The following is a 15,886-nucleotide window of genomic DNA, read 5'->3' on the forward strand; positions in this document are numbered from 1 at the left end:
ACTCTATGCAAAGCAGTTCGAGGTGGGTAATATATATTGATGTGTGAATTTACATACTGTGAATTAATTTTTTAAAAAATTGATTAGAAGGATGGAAAAGCAAGTTTCTTTTTCAAAGTAAGAGATTAGGGAAGATTGAGATTCAGTGGGATTTCAGTTTCTTTGAGCCATGTACATGTTAACTCACATGCAATGAGTAATTTTAGATTTAGATTTATTGTCAGATGTATGCAAAAATAAAGTGAAAAGTGTTTTTTTTAATGTGTTATATGCAAAGTGTCACCATTCTCTGGCATCATCTTGAAACACTAAATGCGATACAAGATTTTACAGCAATAGAGTTCATCTTTCTCTCTTCTTGTTCCTCCTCTGCTGCTCCTCCACTTGCTGCTGGGACTCTGTAGCAGGCTGTGGGGTCTTGGTTATGGGCCTCCACCACCTCCATTCTGAGTTGGGGCCACGAGCCGGGGATACCTCCTGTTCCCCATCCGCTGCTCCTCCAGGCCGATTCGGTGTCCGTCCCTCTCACCGATGCTTCTGCTCCTTCAGGTGCCTGGGCCTGACTGCAGACCTGGAGCCTCGGCCTTGCTTGTGGGGCCAGGCAGGGGAGTCAACCCAGGGCTTGCTCCTCGCTCGCTGGGAGACCTTGGGCCGGGATGGAGCTGTGTCTGCTTCAATCTGGTATTGCTGGTGCTGCTGCCAGAGGTCTCCTCCTTCACCCTCCACACTGTAATGAAAAGAAAACAGAAAAAAAGAGGAGAGAAAGAGCATAAGTAGAAAGAAGAAAAGGAAGAAAAGAGAAAGAAAATCGACAGGAGTGGATGAGCCCCAGGCTCTGCCCCTCCCTTACTCCACTGCCATCTTCATACAATTTGAAATGCATTACCCTTCATTCTGAGGGTGTTGCAGAATAAAGAATGATTATTTCAAACTTTGGTTTGTATGTAGTTTTAGTCTCCTTATTTAAGGAAGTATGTAACTTGTCTCAGAGAGGTCGTAAGAAGCTACATTAGATTGATTTCTGGGCTGAAAGGGCTTGAATCAAAGGGAGTTTGTGGGGAATAAACTTCTGGCATTAGAAGAATTAGAGATGATCTCTTTGAAATCTATAAACTCTCCTTAGAGCTCAGCAGAGATAGATATTGAGAGGGTGTTTTCCCTGGGTGCAGAGTCCTCAACTACGGGTCACAATCTCAGAATAAAGACCTGGCCATTTAGGACTGAGATGAGAAATTTCTTTACTTAGGAGCTTGTGAATCTTTGGAATGTTACTCATCGTACATATTCATTGACAGATCAAAATATGTTGGGGCACTAAGGGTAAAAGGGCAGGATGGAAAAGTAGATTTGATGGAGATGGTCAATCATGATCTGGTTAAATAATATTAGACTGAAAGGAGGATATAATTTCCTTTGCTTTGCTCCTTTTTATGTTGAATCCATTGGACAATGCTGCAAGTATATATTTCTTGAGCAGCTACAACAACATTTTCACCTGGGTATAAGTGGAATCCTTAATGCCTAAACTCACCTTCAGTCTTTAACTGTTTCCTATTATCTTCTGGCTTTCCTTTCTTTAGGGTTGTTACATACTGCACTTAACCTCTGCCATAGACACATATCCTGGAGTGCCGCGGGTGTACATTCACATGTGATTGTTATCGCTTCCCCAGTGGTGGAATTCCATCTTACTTTGGCCTTGTGTTATTGTTTATAATTAACCTAATATTGTCTCTTGTCTCATTTGTTGACTATTTTGAAGAACTAAACAAATGAAAACTTTGGTTTGTGGAGCTATATGCTGAGTTAGCATCATATCTATCATTTTTAAAAAATACTTTCCACTACACTGTATTTGTATTGCTTTGACTTTCTCGATAGCTCAGACTGCAGCTCCAATCATTGCTTTGTCTATGGTTCTGTATGTGCTTGTGGAGCTGTCCTTGATCGGGTCCATTCCTTTATCTGTGACTTTGAGGAATGCTCCAACCTTCACTTGTGTGTACCACTCTGCCTACTTCACGTTTTAGCTAAGTCTGTGTCCCTGTGGTTTGACACTTGGTTGTGTTTATGGTTGTCTTTCAGAATCTGCAATATGCAACAGTCTATGGCTCCATCAATGAGTATGGTGGGGGCTGGGCATAATACTGGAGCCAGTTCTTTTTCAATGCTGCTTTACTTCAGCCTTGAGCTTCCTGTGAAGTGGACCCTCGTCCTTTATGATAATGTCATATATCTTCGAGATTGTGTAGTCAAAGCTCCCTGGCAGATTCTTAATTAACAGCAAATCTATGCAAGGATTTGCCAATAATTCTGTCAATTTGTGTTTAAAGTCTTTGTCCACTAATCTATTAATGCTTTTGTCCGTGTAACTATCCATTATTCTACCATCAATCTGACATTTTTCTATCTGTATCTCTCAGGATTATAACCAGAGTAACCAGATTATAACCAGATTATATCCATCACACAGTGAATAGATCTGCAATGATTCCATCGTGGAATTGTCAATACATATGTCCATGGTTCTGACACCATTTCTCTGAAACTTTAACAAAAGATCTTTAAATCAAACTGTCCATGACATAGCATTCAAAATGGTTGCCTCCAGCATTTGTTCAGTGTTTCTGTTCGTGGAGATGCCAGAACATGGGGTTCAGTCCATGGCTGTCATCCTTATGACAGTGATCTCTCCTTAGCTCTGTCCATAGATCCACTAATTATGTCGTAAATGCTCCTGTCAATAGACATTCAATGGTTTGTCAATGGTTCTCTAAATGGGTGACAGTATGTTTTCTTGAGAAGATAGGAAGATGCAAAATTATCAATGGAATACCCCATCCATGTCATCTGCTTCCTAAGATCTCTTTCTGGTCCCTAATCAACACTACCCTTGATTTGACTACATTTTTAAATATATATATATATAGTTATAGCTTCCCCAGTAGTGGAATTCCATCTTACTTTGGCCTGGTGTTATTGTTTATAATTAACCGAATATTGTCTCATATATATATATACATAAAATCATTATATATATTTGTCATACTTTTGAGTTTCTTTTTATTTTATATAATAATTTACTCTCCTTGCCTCTTTTATCTCCATAAATACAGATCACATTATATTATGTGATCTTCAGCCTGCTTTTGTTTCCATGCTAATCAGTTTCTCAGCACCAGATGATTTCAGTGGGAGAAATGTCTCCGGGCAGGGACGTCAAAGGACAGTTCTATTGACAGTAATGATTTTGAATCTAAAAGACCTCCCTGTAAATCTTAACTCATTTCTCAATTTTCAATGTGTGTAAAATATTGGCTAGTAAATCCATAAAAGACATTTATCAGGATGATGCCCTCAGGAATGGGAGACTACAGGTATGGGGAGGGACCACATGCAGAGGCAAATAGCATAGATTCATTAAGGAGGAAGCAACATTAGCAGATAAAGAACCAAGGAAAAGAAGGCCAGGATCTCTCCACCTTTGATGCACAGTGGCAGCCATATGTACTAGCTACAAGGTTCACGACAGTAACTCGCCAAAGTTCCTGTGACAGTCCCCTCCAAACCCACAACCTCCACCACCCAGTAGGACATGAGCAGCTTGGGAACAGCTCCACCAAGCTGCAACCACCCAGTCATGGGACAATGTAGCTGTCCCTTCGTTGATGCTGAGTCAAAATCATGAAACTCGCTTCCTAACATCTTTGTGACAGTGTCTGTATAACATCAACTCCAGTGGTTTAAGAAGGCAACTCACTGTCACCTTATCTGGAGGACCACTTACGCATCATTTCAGGAAATTACAGTATATCAAAGTTTTTGAAGAATTTGTTACAGCAAGTTGGGAAACATTATTTTCTCTGGTGGGAGTGGTTAGTGATAAGGGGAGAATAATTCTTATTTTATTCACTTGTGGGCATGGGTGTCACTGGCTGGGTCAGCATCTAGTTGCCCTTGAGAAGATAAGCTGCTGTCTTGAAGTGCGGCAGTCCATGTGCTATAGGTTGACCTATAATGCCATTAGGAAGGGAATTCCAGGGTTTTGACCCAGTGACAGTGAAGGTGTGGTGATATATTACCAAGTCAGGATGGTGAGTGGCTTAAAGGGGAACTTGCAGGTGGTGGTGTTCCCATGTATCTGCTGCTCATGTCCTTCGAGATGGAAGAGGTATTGGATTTGGAAGGTGCTGTCTTAAAGGATCTTTGGTGAATTTCTGCAGTGCATCTTGTAGGAAGTGCACACTGAGTGTCAGTGGTGGAGGGAGTGGCTGTTTGTGGATGTGATGCCAATCAAGCGGGTTGCTTTGTCCTGGATGGTGTCAAGTTTCTTGAATGTTGTTGGAGCTGCACTCATCCAGACAAGTGAGGAGTATTCAATCGCATTCCTGACTTGTACCTTGTCGGTGGTGGACAGACTTTGGGGAGTCAGGAGTTGAGTTACTTGCCACAGTATTCCGAACCTCTGACCTGCTCTTGTAGCCACTGTGTTTATGTGGTGAATCCACTTGAGTTTCTGGTCAATGGTAACCCCCAGAATATTGATAGCGTCAGATTCAGTGAGAGCAACACCATTGAATGCCATGGGGCGGTGGTTCGATTGTCTTTTGTTAGGTATAGTCATAGTTACCAGTCAGTCACTTACTTGGAGAAAGTGAGGACTGTAAATGCTGAAGAGTCAGAATCGAAAATTGTGGCACTGGCAAAGCACAGCAGGTCAGACAGCATCCAAGGAGCAGGAGAGTTGATGTTTCGGGCATAAGGCCTTCATCAGGAATGTTACTTGTCAGCCAGTGACTTGTCAGCCTTAGCCCAGATTGTGTTGCATTTGAACACAAACTGCTTCATATCTGAGGAGTCATGGATAGTGCTGAACATTGTGCAATCATCAGCAAACATCCCCACTTCTGACCTTATGGTGGAGGGAAGGGCATTGATGAAGCAGCTGAAGATGGTTGGGCCGAGGATACTATCCTGAGGAGCTCCTGCAGAAATGTTCTGGAGCTGAAATGACGGACCTCCAACAATCTTGACCATCTTCCTGTGTACCAGCTATGACTCCAGCAAGTGGAGAGGTTTCCCCCATTCCCATTTAGCTAGGGCTCCTTGATGCCACACAGTCTCAAATGCAGCTTTGGTGTCAAGGACTGTCACTTCCACCTTGCCTCTGGAATCAGCTTTTTTTGTCCTTGTCTGAACCAAGGCTGTAATGAGGTCAGGAGCTTGAATGGTCCTGGCAGAATTTTGCAGGTTATTACTGAACAGGTGCTGCTTGATAGCACTGTTGATGACGCTTTACTGATGATCGAGTGTAGACTGATGGGGCGGTAATTGGCTGGGTTGGATTTGCGCTGCATTTTATATACAGGACATATTTGGGCAATTTTCCATATTGTCAGGTAGATGTCAGTTATGTAACTGCAGTGGAACAGCTTGGCCATGGGAGCAGCAAGTTCTGGAGCACGTCTTCAATACTATTGCCGGAATATTGTCAAGGCCCATAGCTTTTGCATTATCCAGTGCCTCCAACTGTTTCTTGATATCACGTGGAGTGAACTGAATTGGCTGAACATTAGTATCTGTAATGCTGGGGACCACTGGAGGAAACTGAGGTGGATCACCCACTCGGTACTTCTGGCTGAAGATTGTTGCGAATGCTTCAGCCTTAGCTTTTGCCCTGATGGTTTGGGCCCTGTCATTTAGTAGATTCTTAATTCCCAGATTCTCCTAATTGTATTCACATTCTACCATCTGCTGTGGCAGGATTGGAACCTTGGTCCCTAGAGCGTTAGGTGAGTTTCTGGACTAACAGTCTAGCGATAATACCACCAGGCTAAAATCTCCTTCTACAAATTGATGTGCAAATTAAGAGGTTTGGGGAAATTTATTCATAGTGGATTGTTGAAGTTATGTTTTATCCAAGTAGTGGCGAGGCAGAGATTTTGAAAGGAAAGTGAACAAGTATTTGAAGGAAAACAGAATATAGGATTGAGAGGGAAAAGTTGGGAAGTGACTGATGGATGTGGTGTACCAAATAGTCTCCTGTAACCTGCTGTGGCTCTGTACTCCAGGGACTAGTGACATTTCATCAGCCCTTAGTCTGTATTCAAACAGCTCACATCACCAACTCACCATCTCCAAATGCAAACAGATCAGTTGCTTACTGTGTACAGGTTTCAGACTGGAAAGTCTTATTAAAATGCAGCTGGTCACTTTCTATAACCGGGCGCTGGGGAAACATGAGACAGTCAGCTGTCACAGGGAACATTGAGTTAACCTTGACTGGTCTCATTACTTCAAAAACAGTACAACAATAAATTAACTGCAGATGGCTGTCAGACGCAGGGTGCTATCTCTCTTTAATATGTATCACGGCACAAAGAGCATTGTGAGAGGATGTGATTAGGTTATCTTTCTTATTTCTATTCAGGCATCACTCCACTCACTGCACAGATCCTCCCTGGGGCTAACACTCTTCAGTTAGCTTTACTGATTGGCTGCATTATAATCACATCAATAGCTCACCCTCTATATTTGACTGGCTGATGGACAGATTGCTACAGATTGAGTACGTGGCTCGGGGATTAATCCAAACACACATCCCAATAATGAAGATGTATTTACATTGAGGTCTGTGCGTCAAAGGTTCAATAAATTAGTCCCTTAGATGGAGGGGGCAGGGTTCTCCTGTGATGAGAGACTGAGTAAATGAGGCCAAAATCTTCTGGAGTTTTGAAGGACGAGGGGCAATTCCATGATAATATACAAGGTTCTGAAGGGGCCTGATACCACAGACAGTGAGAGATTGACTGCAATGATTGGCAAATCCAAACATAGGGACCCAGTCTGAGGGTAAGGGGCTGATCATTCAGGATTGAAAGGAAGAGAAATTATTTCACTCAAAGGACTATCAAACTTTGGATTTATCTACATCAGAGGGTTAGCAATACATTATTGTTAAAAGTTTGTGAGAAGATTTGTAGCGCGGGTGCTCGTTGTTATGGTTCTGCTCGCCGAGCTGGGAATTTGTGTTGCAGACGTTTCGTCCCCTGTCTAGGTGACATCCTCAGTGCTTCGGAGCCTCCTGTGAAGCGCTTCTGTGACGTTTCCTCCGACATTTATAGTGGTTTGTCTCTGTCACTTCCAGTTGTCAGTTCCAGCTATCCACTGCAGTGGCCAGTATATTGGGTCCAGGTCAATGTGTTTGTTGATAGAATCTGTGGATGAGTGCCATGCTTCTAGGAATTCCCTGGCTGTTCTCTGTTTGGTTTGTCCTATAATAGTAGTGTTGTCCCAGTCAAACTCACGTTGCTTGTCATCCGCATGTGTGGCTACTAAGGATAGCTGGTTGTGTCGTTTCGTGGCTAGTTGGTGTTCGCTGACTTCCTGTTTGTCCTATGTAGTGTTTTGTGCAGTCCTTGCATGGGATTTTGTACACTACATTAGTTTTGTTCATGCTGGGTATCAGGTCCTTTGTCCTGGTGAGTTGTTGTCTGAGTGGATGTTGATTTGTGTGCTGTTATGAGTCCTAGTGGTCGCAGTAGTTTGGCTGTTAGTTCAGAAATGTTCTTGATGTATGGTAACGTGGCTAGTCCTTTGGGTTGTGGCATGTCTTCATTCCATTGTCTTTCCTTTAGGCATCTGTTGATGAAATTGCGGGGGTATCCGTTTTTGGCGAATACATTGTAGTGTTCTTCTTCCTCTTTTTGCAGTTCTGGTGTGCTGCAATGTGTTGTGGCCCTTTTGAACTGTGTCTTGATGCAACTTTTTTTGTGTTGAGGTGGTTGCTTTCGTAGTTTAGGACTTGGTCTGTGTGTGTGGCTTTCCTGTTTACCTTTGTGGTGAATTCTCCGTTTGATGTTCTCTGTACCATCACGTCTAGGAATGGGACTTGGTTGTCCTTTTCTTCCTCTCTAGTGAATCGGATTCCTGTGAGTGTGGCGTTGATGATCCGGTGTGTGTTCTCTATTTCTGTGTTTTTAATTATTACAAAGGTGTCATCTACATTGAATTGTTAAGTATACGCAAATATTAGAGACAGATTTTTTTTGGCCTCTCAGAGAATGAAGGGAGAAGAGAAATGGACAGAGTGGAGTTAAAGCCCAAGATAGTATCAAATGGTGGAGCAGGCCTGATAGATTTTTGCTCCCATTTCTTTTATAATGACTACCATCCATGGCCTGCAACGTTTGTTTCTAATGGGAATGGCGACCCTCAGAGTTCTAATGGACCAGGTTTTCTGAAACAATTAAACCCTGGGCTCTATGCTCACTTTCAGTGTGGTGTTACATTGAATGATTGAATGAACTGCAACAGCAGATTGATGAGGGTTAGTCTCACTGAGCTAGACAACACAGGCAAAAAGTCTAGTTAAGCTTGTTAAAGGTGAAAGACAAATTGAGAAGGGTAGCATCCCCCAGTCACATGGAATGCAACTTACGACTTTAATTAAGGATGTCTTATTGGTGCAACCACAACAACAAAAAAATAATTGGAGACTTTTTGAGAAAGGTGAACATAGATTTGGGAGGTGACAACAAGTTTAAGCACTTTGGAGAGGTATTGGAGGTTGGGGATGGAATGGAAATGTGTGAAGATTGATGGATATGTTACATTTGCCCCAGGGAGTCCAAGCTCCTCTGGAACATAGAGCTTTATTCCAACTTTTTTTGGCTGTGTTATGAACATGCTTTGTCCTGGAGCACAAATCAAATGTGGAGCTTGACTCAGAGCCAGAGTCAAGACTTGAGTTACCAGGCCAAGATTCAAGGCCACAGATGGGTTCACAATGTAGTCACAAACAGAGAGACTGGCAACCTACAATCCTTCCAACAGACCACTGGCAGGCAGTAAGAACGGGGAAGAGTCACGGGTGGCTCTGCTTGATGTGGAGTGGTGCTCCCTTCAAACTTATAACTTCAGGTCAGTTACCCATTCGAAGAGAAATAAGCCACAGAAAACAGGGAAGTCCTCCTGCCTTTGGCTGAGGCCAAGTCTTGGGGATGTCAAGTTGAGATAATATTCAACGTTGTTGCTACAATCAAGATTTGTCCATATGCTTCATTTAAAAACAATTCACAGACATCAGACAATTCAGCTCCAGTTTTATTAATCAATGGAAAGTGGTTGATTGAATTTGAACCTACATCTCAGAGCATTATTCAGGAGCTCTAGATTACCAGTCCTGTGAGTTTACTGCAACACCACCAGCACCAAGGGAGTTGGTAAAGAAGCTGGCTGTTATCTTTGTTCTGCAAGGAGCTGTCAGAGTAATGCAATGCTTTAGTAAAGGAAGGCAGGGCTGGCTAGTGATTGATTAATTAGTCTAGTCACAACTAACAGCACTGTGGCTAGCACTGCTGCCTCAAAGGGCCAGGGACCTGGGTTCGATTCCTGCCTTGGGTGACAGTCTGTGTGGAGTTTACACATTCTCCCATTGTCTGTGTAGGTTTCCTCCGGGTGCTCCAGTTTCCTCCCACAATCCAAAGATGTGCAGGTCGGGTGGTTTAGTGATGCTAAATTGCCCATAGCATTAGGTGCATTAGTCAGGGATAAATATAGCGTACGGGAATGGGTCTGGGTGGGTTCCTCTTCGGAGGGTCGGTGTAAAGTTGTTGGGCTGACGGGCCCATTCCCATACTGTAGGGAATCTAATCTGAATGGTAAACTAGTTGTGTGGCAGGTCAGGTAAGAGTCAAAACTGCATGCTTTCCTGTTTAAAATGCAAATTAGGGACAGAGGGGGAGGCAACGCCCAACAGTGGAAGGAAGTACAGGGATCAAGACAAAGCAGCGTAGAGGCAGCACTTGAGCAGGTTGACAGCTGCAGGAGTCCTGCAGTGAACAAAGGGCAAAATGCCAGCCAGATAGACAACAGGTAATCTGGAGAATTTTGTAGGCCAAAGGAATTGGTCTGGTCAGGAAGAACAAGTAGGAATTGGAGATAAATTACTCAGTCCTCTTTAAAAGGATCTCGCTGTGGCATCTCTTATTAAAGTGCCATTTCTTTACTGTGTTGAACTGTTTTCTGCTCCAGTCTCTTTCTTATGAATTGACTGTTCAGTGGTCAGCTCAAGACCCTGGCACTCCATCTCCTCACCGTCACTAACTTGCCGTGTTTGCAGAGTCACCCCTCTTGCAAAAAGTGAATACTGTGAAAATGACAAAGTTAAAAATCACACAACACCTGGTTATAGTCCAAAAGGTTTAATTGGAAGCACACTAGCTTTCGGAGCGACGCTCCTTCATCAGGTGACAATCACTTGATGAAGGAGTGTCGCTCCGAAAGCTAGTGTGCTTCCAATTAAACCTGTTGGACTATAACCTGGTGTTGTGAGATTTTTAACTTTGTACACCGCAGTCCAAAACCGGCATCTCCGAATCGTGAAAATGACAGATTGCCCGATGTGGGAGGGGTTGCTCAGTGCAGAGTGTTAAGCTGGAGGCAGAGTAACTAATTGATTATCCACACTTTCAAAGAGCCCAAGTTACAGAAAGCAAAAATGAAGAAAATTATAATTGTCAAGGAGAAAGTGAAAAATCCTGTACTGGATCACAGTCCTTTCATTAGTGCTGACTGCACTCTCCTGACATTCCTCAATTATCTGCAAAGTCTGGGAAGTCAACTCCACACTAACCATGGTGGGAGGCTGTGAGCTGGTGTGCATGCCACTGGAATTCCTATAAGGGAGACCAGCAAGGTTGCCATGGTCACTGACATTTCCACAGCTAATATAGCATATTCTGCTCACACTGCATCAGTCCACAGGACTGCATCAGGACTGGGATTTTGTTTGTCTATTTTCTTATGCGCGTGGCATTATTTAAATGGCTGAGATGGTGTAGACAGAGCCTCCCCTCATGGTGATAGACTGCCCTCAAGTGGTAATTCTGCTCATTGCTCCTCGCTCTCCAACACCATCTGTTTTGCTCTGTATTGGTGAAATTAATTACTGTAGAGGCTGCATCCTCTGCACCAACCACCTTTCATTTATATAGCATCTTCCAATAGCATTTGTGACCTCCAGCACCTAGAAGGGCAAGAGCAACAAATGCAAGGGAGCACTATCAGCTGCAAAATTCCCCTACAAGCCAAAAATCATTTTAACTTGGAAAAGTATTGCCATTCCTTCACTGTTAATGGGTCCAAAGCCAGAAATCCCCTCCGACTGCAGCAGTTCAAGAAACTGGCCTATCACCATCAGCTTTTCAAGGGAAACCAGGGAACGAGCAACAAATGCTGGTCTTGCCAGGAATGCCCACGTCTTAGGAACAGTTTCTTTTCAAAAATAAAACATGATGCTTTGCAGGAATGCTATGAAACAAGAATAAACAGACGCACGTCAGGAGACACGAGCATAGCATACCAAAAGCTTGAACACAGAAACGGAGAAATAGTAATGCATTGGAAAGCCCCAGGAGAAAGAATTCAAAAGATTAGAATGCATTCATCTGAAAGTATCGCTGTCAATAGCTGACTGATGTAAAACACAATGTGGGTGAGTACTGAATGCAGAGGGTTCAGAGATAAAAGGGGCACAGGGCCACAAGAGGTTTGCATTTTAAGTTGGAGGTAATCATCAAACCAGAAGCCACTGTAGATCAGCGAACATAGGGATGGTGGACAAATGAGACTTGGTACATGATAGAATGTGAGCAGCAGAGGTTTGGATGTGTTTAAGTTTCTGGAGGATATGGGTTGGAGCGCTTGAGTCAGGACGAGAGATAACAAAACCACAGTTGAGGGTTTTCGAAGTAGATGAGTTGAAGCGGGGATGGTGACAGGTAATCTTAGAAGTGGAAAGAGGTCTTGGACAGGATAGAGGCATAGAGATGTACAGCACGGAAACAGACCCTTCGGTCCAACCTGTCCATGCCAACCAGATATCCCAACCCAATCTGGTACCACCTGCCAGCACCCGGCCCATATCCCTCCAAACCCTTCCTATTCATATACCCATCCAAATGCCTCTTAAATGTTGCAATTGTATCAGCCTCCACCGCATCCTCTGACAGCTCATTCCATACACGTACCACCCTCTGTGAAAACATTGCCCCTTAGGTCTCTTTAATATCTTTCCTCTCTCACCCTAAACCTATGCCCTCTAGTTCTGCACTTCCCAACCCCAGGGAAAAGGCTATGTCTAATTATCTTATCCATGCCCCTCATGATTTTATAACCTTTTATAAGGTCACCCCTCAGCCTCAGATGCTCCAGGGAAAACAGTCCCAACCTGTTCAGCCTTTCCCTATCGCTCAAATCTTCCAACCCTGGCAACATCTTTGAAAATCTTTTCTGAACCCTTTCAAGTTTCACAATATTCCAACAGTGGCCTAACCAATGTCCTATACAGCCGCAACATGACCTCCCAACTCCTGTACACAATACTCTGACCAATAACAGAAAGCATACCAAACGCCTTCTTCACTATCCTATCTACCTGCGACTCCACTTTCAACGAGCTATGAACCTACACTCCCAGGTCTCTTTCTTCAGCAACACTCTCTAGGACCTTACCATTAAATGTATAAGTCCTGCTTTCCCAAAATGCAGCACCTCAGATTTATATAAATTAAACTCCATCTGCCACTTCTCAGCCCATTGGCCCATCTGATCAAGATTTTGTTGTAATCTGAGGTAACCCTCTTCGCTATCCACTACACCTCCAATTTTGGTGTCATCTGCAAACTTACTAACTGTACCTCTTATGCTCACATCCAAATCATTTATATAAATGACGAATTACAGTGGACCCAGCACCGATCCTTGTGGCACTCCACTGGTCACAGGCCTCCAGTCTGAAAAACAACACTCCACTACCACCCTCTGTCTTCTGCCTTTCAGCCAGTTCTGTATCCAAATGGCGATTTCTCCTTGTATTCCATGAGATCTAACCTTGCTCACTAGTCTCCCATGGGGAACCTTGTCGAACGCCTTACTGAAGTCCACATAGATCACATCTACCGCTCTGTCCTCAATCTTCTTTGTTACTGCTTCAAAAAACTCAATCAAGTTTGTGAGACATGATTTCCCATGCACAAAACCATGTTGACTATCCCTCGTCAGTCCTTGCCTTTCCAAATACATGTACATACTGTCCTGGAGGATACAGATCAGAAACTCTTTGGAGCCATAAAGTGCAGGCTGTGAAAGAGTCTGGTTCAGCCTGAGTGAGTTGACAGAGAGGGGAAAGGAAACTTGTGGCTGGTGTGAGATATTGTGTTATCGGTTCTTCATTAATTCACTCATCAACTTGCAATATTTCACTGCATTTTCACACCTTATCAGCCCTTGCTATAGCATTTACCTCTGAATAAGTGTAGCATATAAAACAATATCGAGTCTCCACAAAACATTATAATATTAATCAGCTCTTATCAACCATCTCCTGGACCTTAATAGATTAAGTACCTGTTATATACCTTTTAACTGGGCCATTATCCCTTTAGGAAACAGCACTTCCATGAAATTGCATGAATGAATGAAACTCACACTGCCAAATTGTAAATAAACCTCACAACCCAGCTGCAGTTCAGTTTAATGTACTTTATTCTTTTATTAAGTATGGGTATAAATTTTTAACTTATTTAGAGCAAATAGGCCTAGCATTTTTACCAATATTTGCTAACTTAAAAGACAAAAGGACTAACACCTCCTATTTATGGAAGCAAACCAGACAGACACCCCATCAGAAGTATTACCCAGCACTTAGCACATTTTTACCCATCTCCTGTTTCCCACGACAGAAGCCCTTCAAAACTTGGTGTATTACAGATAAAATATGCAACACCATAGTAATGGAATTTTAATATATATTAAGGACTGTGCACAAAGGGGTTTTTGTAAGAACTGTAGTCTATTGTCACCTCGAACTTGTGCTGTGATGAAATCCAACCCCAATACGCTTCCTAAAATACAGTTTGTGGCAGAGTATAAAATATCTTTTAATAGAATTTTTTCTTTTCTACAGAACTTGGCAAATAACAACAGCATCTGCAACAGTGTGATGTAGGCAACAAGGATTCTGGTTTTAAAATGACAGATTCCACAGCAAAATAATTATAGGATGCGTCTCGCAACATTAGGCAAAACAGATCATCTGAGGTAATAACCGCACAAAGCTGACACTACTCACTCAGGAAACAGAGTCTCTCGAACTCTCACAGAGCCATGAAGGTTAACCTGGTTACCAGCCACTGGGACATTGAACAAGTGGCAAAGCTCACTGCAGTGTAGATTTCCATTCTGAACCTCACATCAAACATGTGCCACTGAAGACTGGAGTCTGGGATTTTGTCACTCCTGGAATTTGGGAGCTGTTGGTTATCCATCCCCTGAAATCTCACGCTTCCATCTAGGTTTCCTTGTCCTCCATTTCAAGGAAGTCAGTCAGCGTTGCCATGTCAACAGGAATGATGAGATACTCAACACCATCAGCACCCTGGCAGAAGTAAACAGCAATGGATACATTAGGTATTGATCCACTCAAGCAACCCAACCCTGCTTCCCACAATTCCTGACAGTAAGACATGGCTCCTCCGCCAGCAGGGTGGAGAGGGATGTGCTCTCATTTTTTCCCATTGATTAACAAGCTCATTGAGTGCGAACTGAGGCAGGGTAGCAGAGCACCACCGGGGCTTCAAATGGGAAGTTGGAGGATGGTAGAAATTAGGCAGGGTTATGGACCAGAGCAGACTTTCTGAAAATATTTTAAAAAGGTAGTCTAGACCCTAATGTTTTCTTAAAGGCAAATACAACCAAAAAGAGACAAATTTGGAATAACTGTTGGAAAACTTAACAGAATATTAGATACAGTAACCATTGCTAATTAAATGTTGCAATATAGTAACATCCCATAAACACATCCCTTGGTTAAACGGTAAATTCAGACACAGATTCTCAAATGCAGTTCTCTAATCCAGGAGACATTCACTGAAGCTTCCAACTCTGTTGAGACCCCCACAGCCTCTAATGCTACTAAAAACAAAAACCCACTCAAGCTGTTTAAACAAAAACCTCAGGCCTCTCAAGCAGTTTACACGAGGGTTTTAACTAGCCAGCTCAGTACCTCTGCCTTACAACCTCTCCTCAATTTAAAAAAAAGGACAAAATAACCCCACAAAGTGACAGCATCATGACAGCAGGAATCTTTCAACTGATTACTGGCTGAAGGCAGTGTACATTAATGAGTCCCTCACTGGCTCAGGGGCTACATTCCCTCCAATTCTTTTTTCCTCCATGCAGATCTCAGAGGTCTGTGCGTGGCAGTGACTTCCAAACACAATAGGCACGTTGCAGACTTTCAGACCGCAGCTAAGAGGGAGAACTGCTCAGGGGTGTGGTGTACACCATGGGGCAGAGAGTTGTTCGCTGGCTCAGGGGGATATTTCGGGCGAATTGTGCCTCACCTTTTTATTCCTGATGAGTTTGTGATCTCGGAACTCAGTCAGTTGTGCCCGCAGGGTGAGGTTACTGTTCACCAGGAAGGCATCTCGACATCGCTGGTAGAAATCCTGAAAGGATAAACCTAAGGACAAAAGGTTGGTATTAGTGACAGGACTAATAATCCAGAGGGTCCAGGCTAACATGCAGAGAACATAGGTTCGAATCACACCACAGCAACTGGTAGACCTCAATTAATAAAAAATCTGGAATTGAAAGCCAGCCTGTATCATGATGACCATGCGAAGTGTCATTAAATTAGATTACTTCCAGTGTGGAAACACGCCCTTCGGCCCAACAAGTCCACACCGACCCTCTGAAGAGCAACCCACCCAGACCCATTCCCCTACATTTACCCCTTTACCTAACACTACGGGTAGTTTAGCATGGCCAGTTCACCTAACCTGCACATTTTTGACTGTGGGAGGAAACCCACGCAGACACG

The 15,886-nt window shown here is 43.2% G+C and overlaps 1 protein-coding gene across 1 annotated transcript in view; it reads right to left on the reverse strand.

The window, feature by feature from the left end:
• Positions 1-237: 237 nt before the first annotated feature.
• orc2 (origin recognition complex, subunit 2) overlaps positions 238-15,886 on the reverse strand; it is a 30,675-nt gene continuing 15,026 nt past the window's right edge. Inside the window, exons 15-17 of the mRNA XM_043693169.1 lie at positions 15,408-15,526; positions 14,135-14,440; positions 238-727 (exon numbers count right to left, since the gene is read on the reverse strand). Of these exons, the coding sequence (XP_043549104.1) occupies positions 14,354-14,440; positions 15,408-15,526 (206 nt within the window). The 3' untranslated portion in view covers positions 238-727; positions 14,135-14,353. The remainder of the gene's footprint in view (positions 728-14,134; positions 14,441-15,407; positions 15,527-15,886) is intronic.

The sequence above is a fragment of the Chiloscyllium plagiosum genome, chromosome 7 (genome assembly GCF_004010195.1).
Source record: "Chiloscyllium plagiosum isolate BGI_BamShark_2017 chromosome 7, ASM401019v2, whole genome shotgun sequence".
NCBI lineage: Eukaryota > Metazoa > Chordata > Chondrichthyes > Orectolobiformes > Hemiscylliidae > Chiloscyllium > Chiloscyllium plagiosum.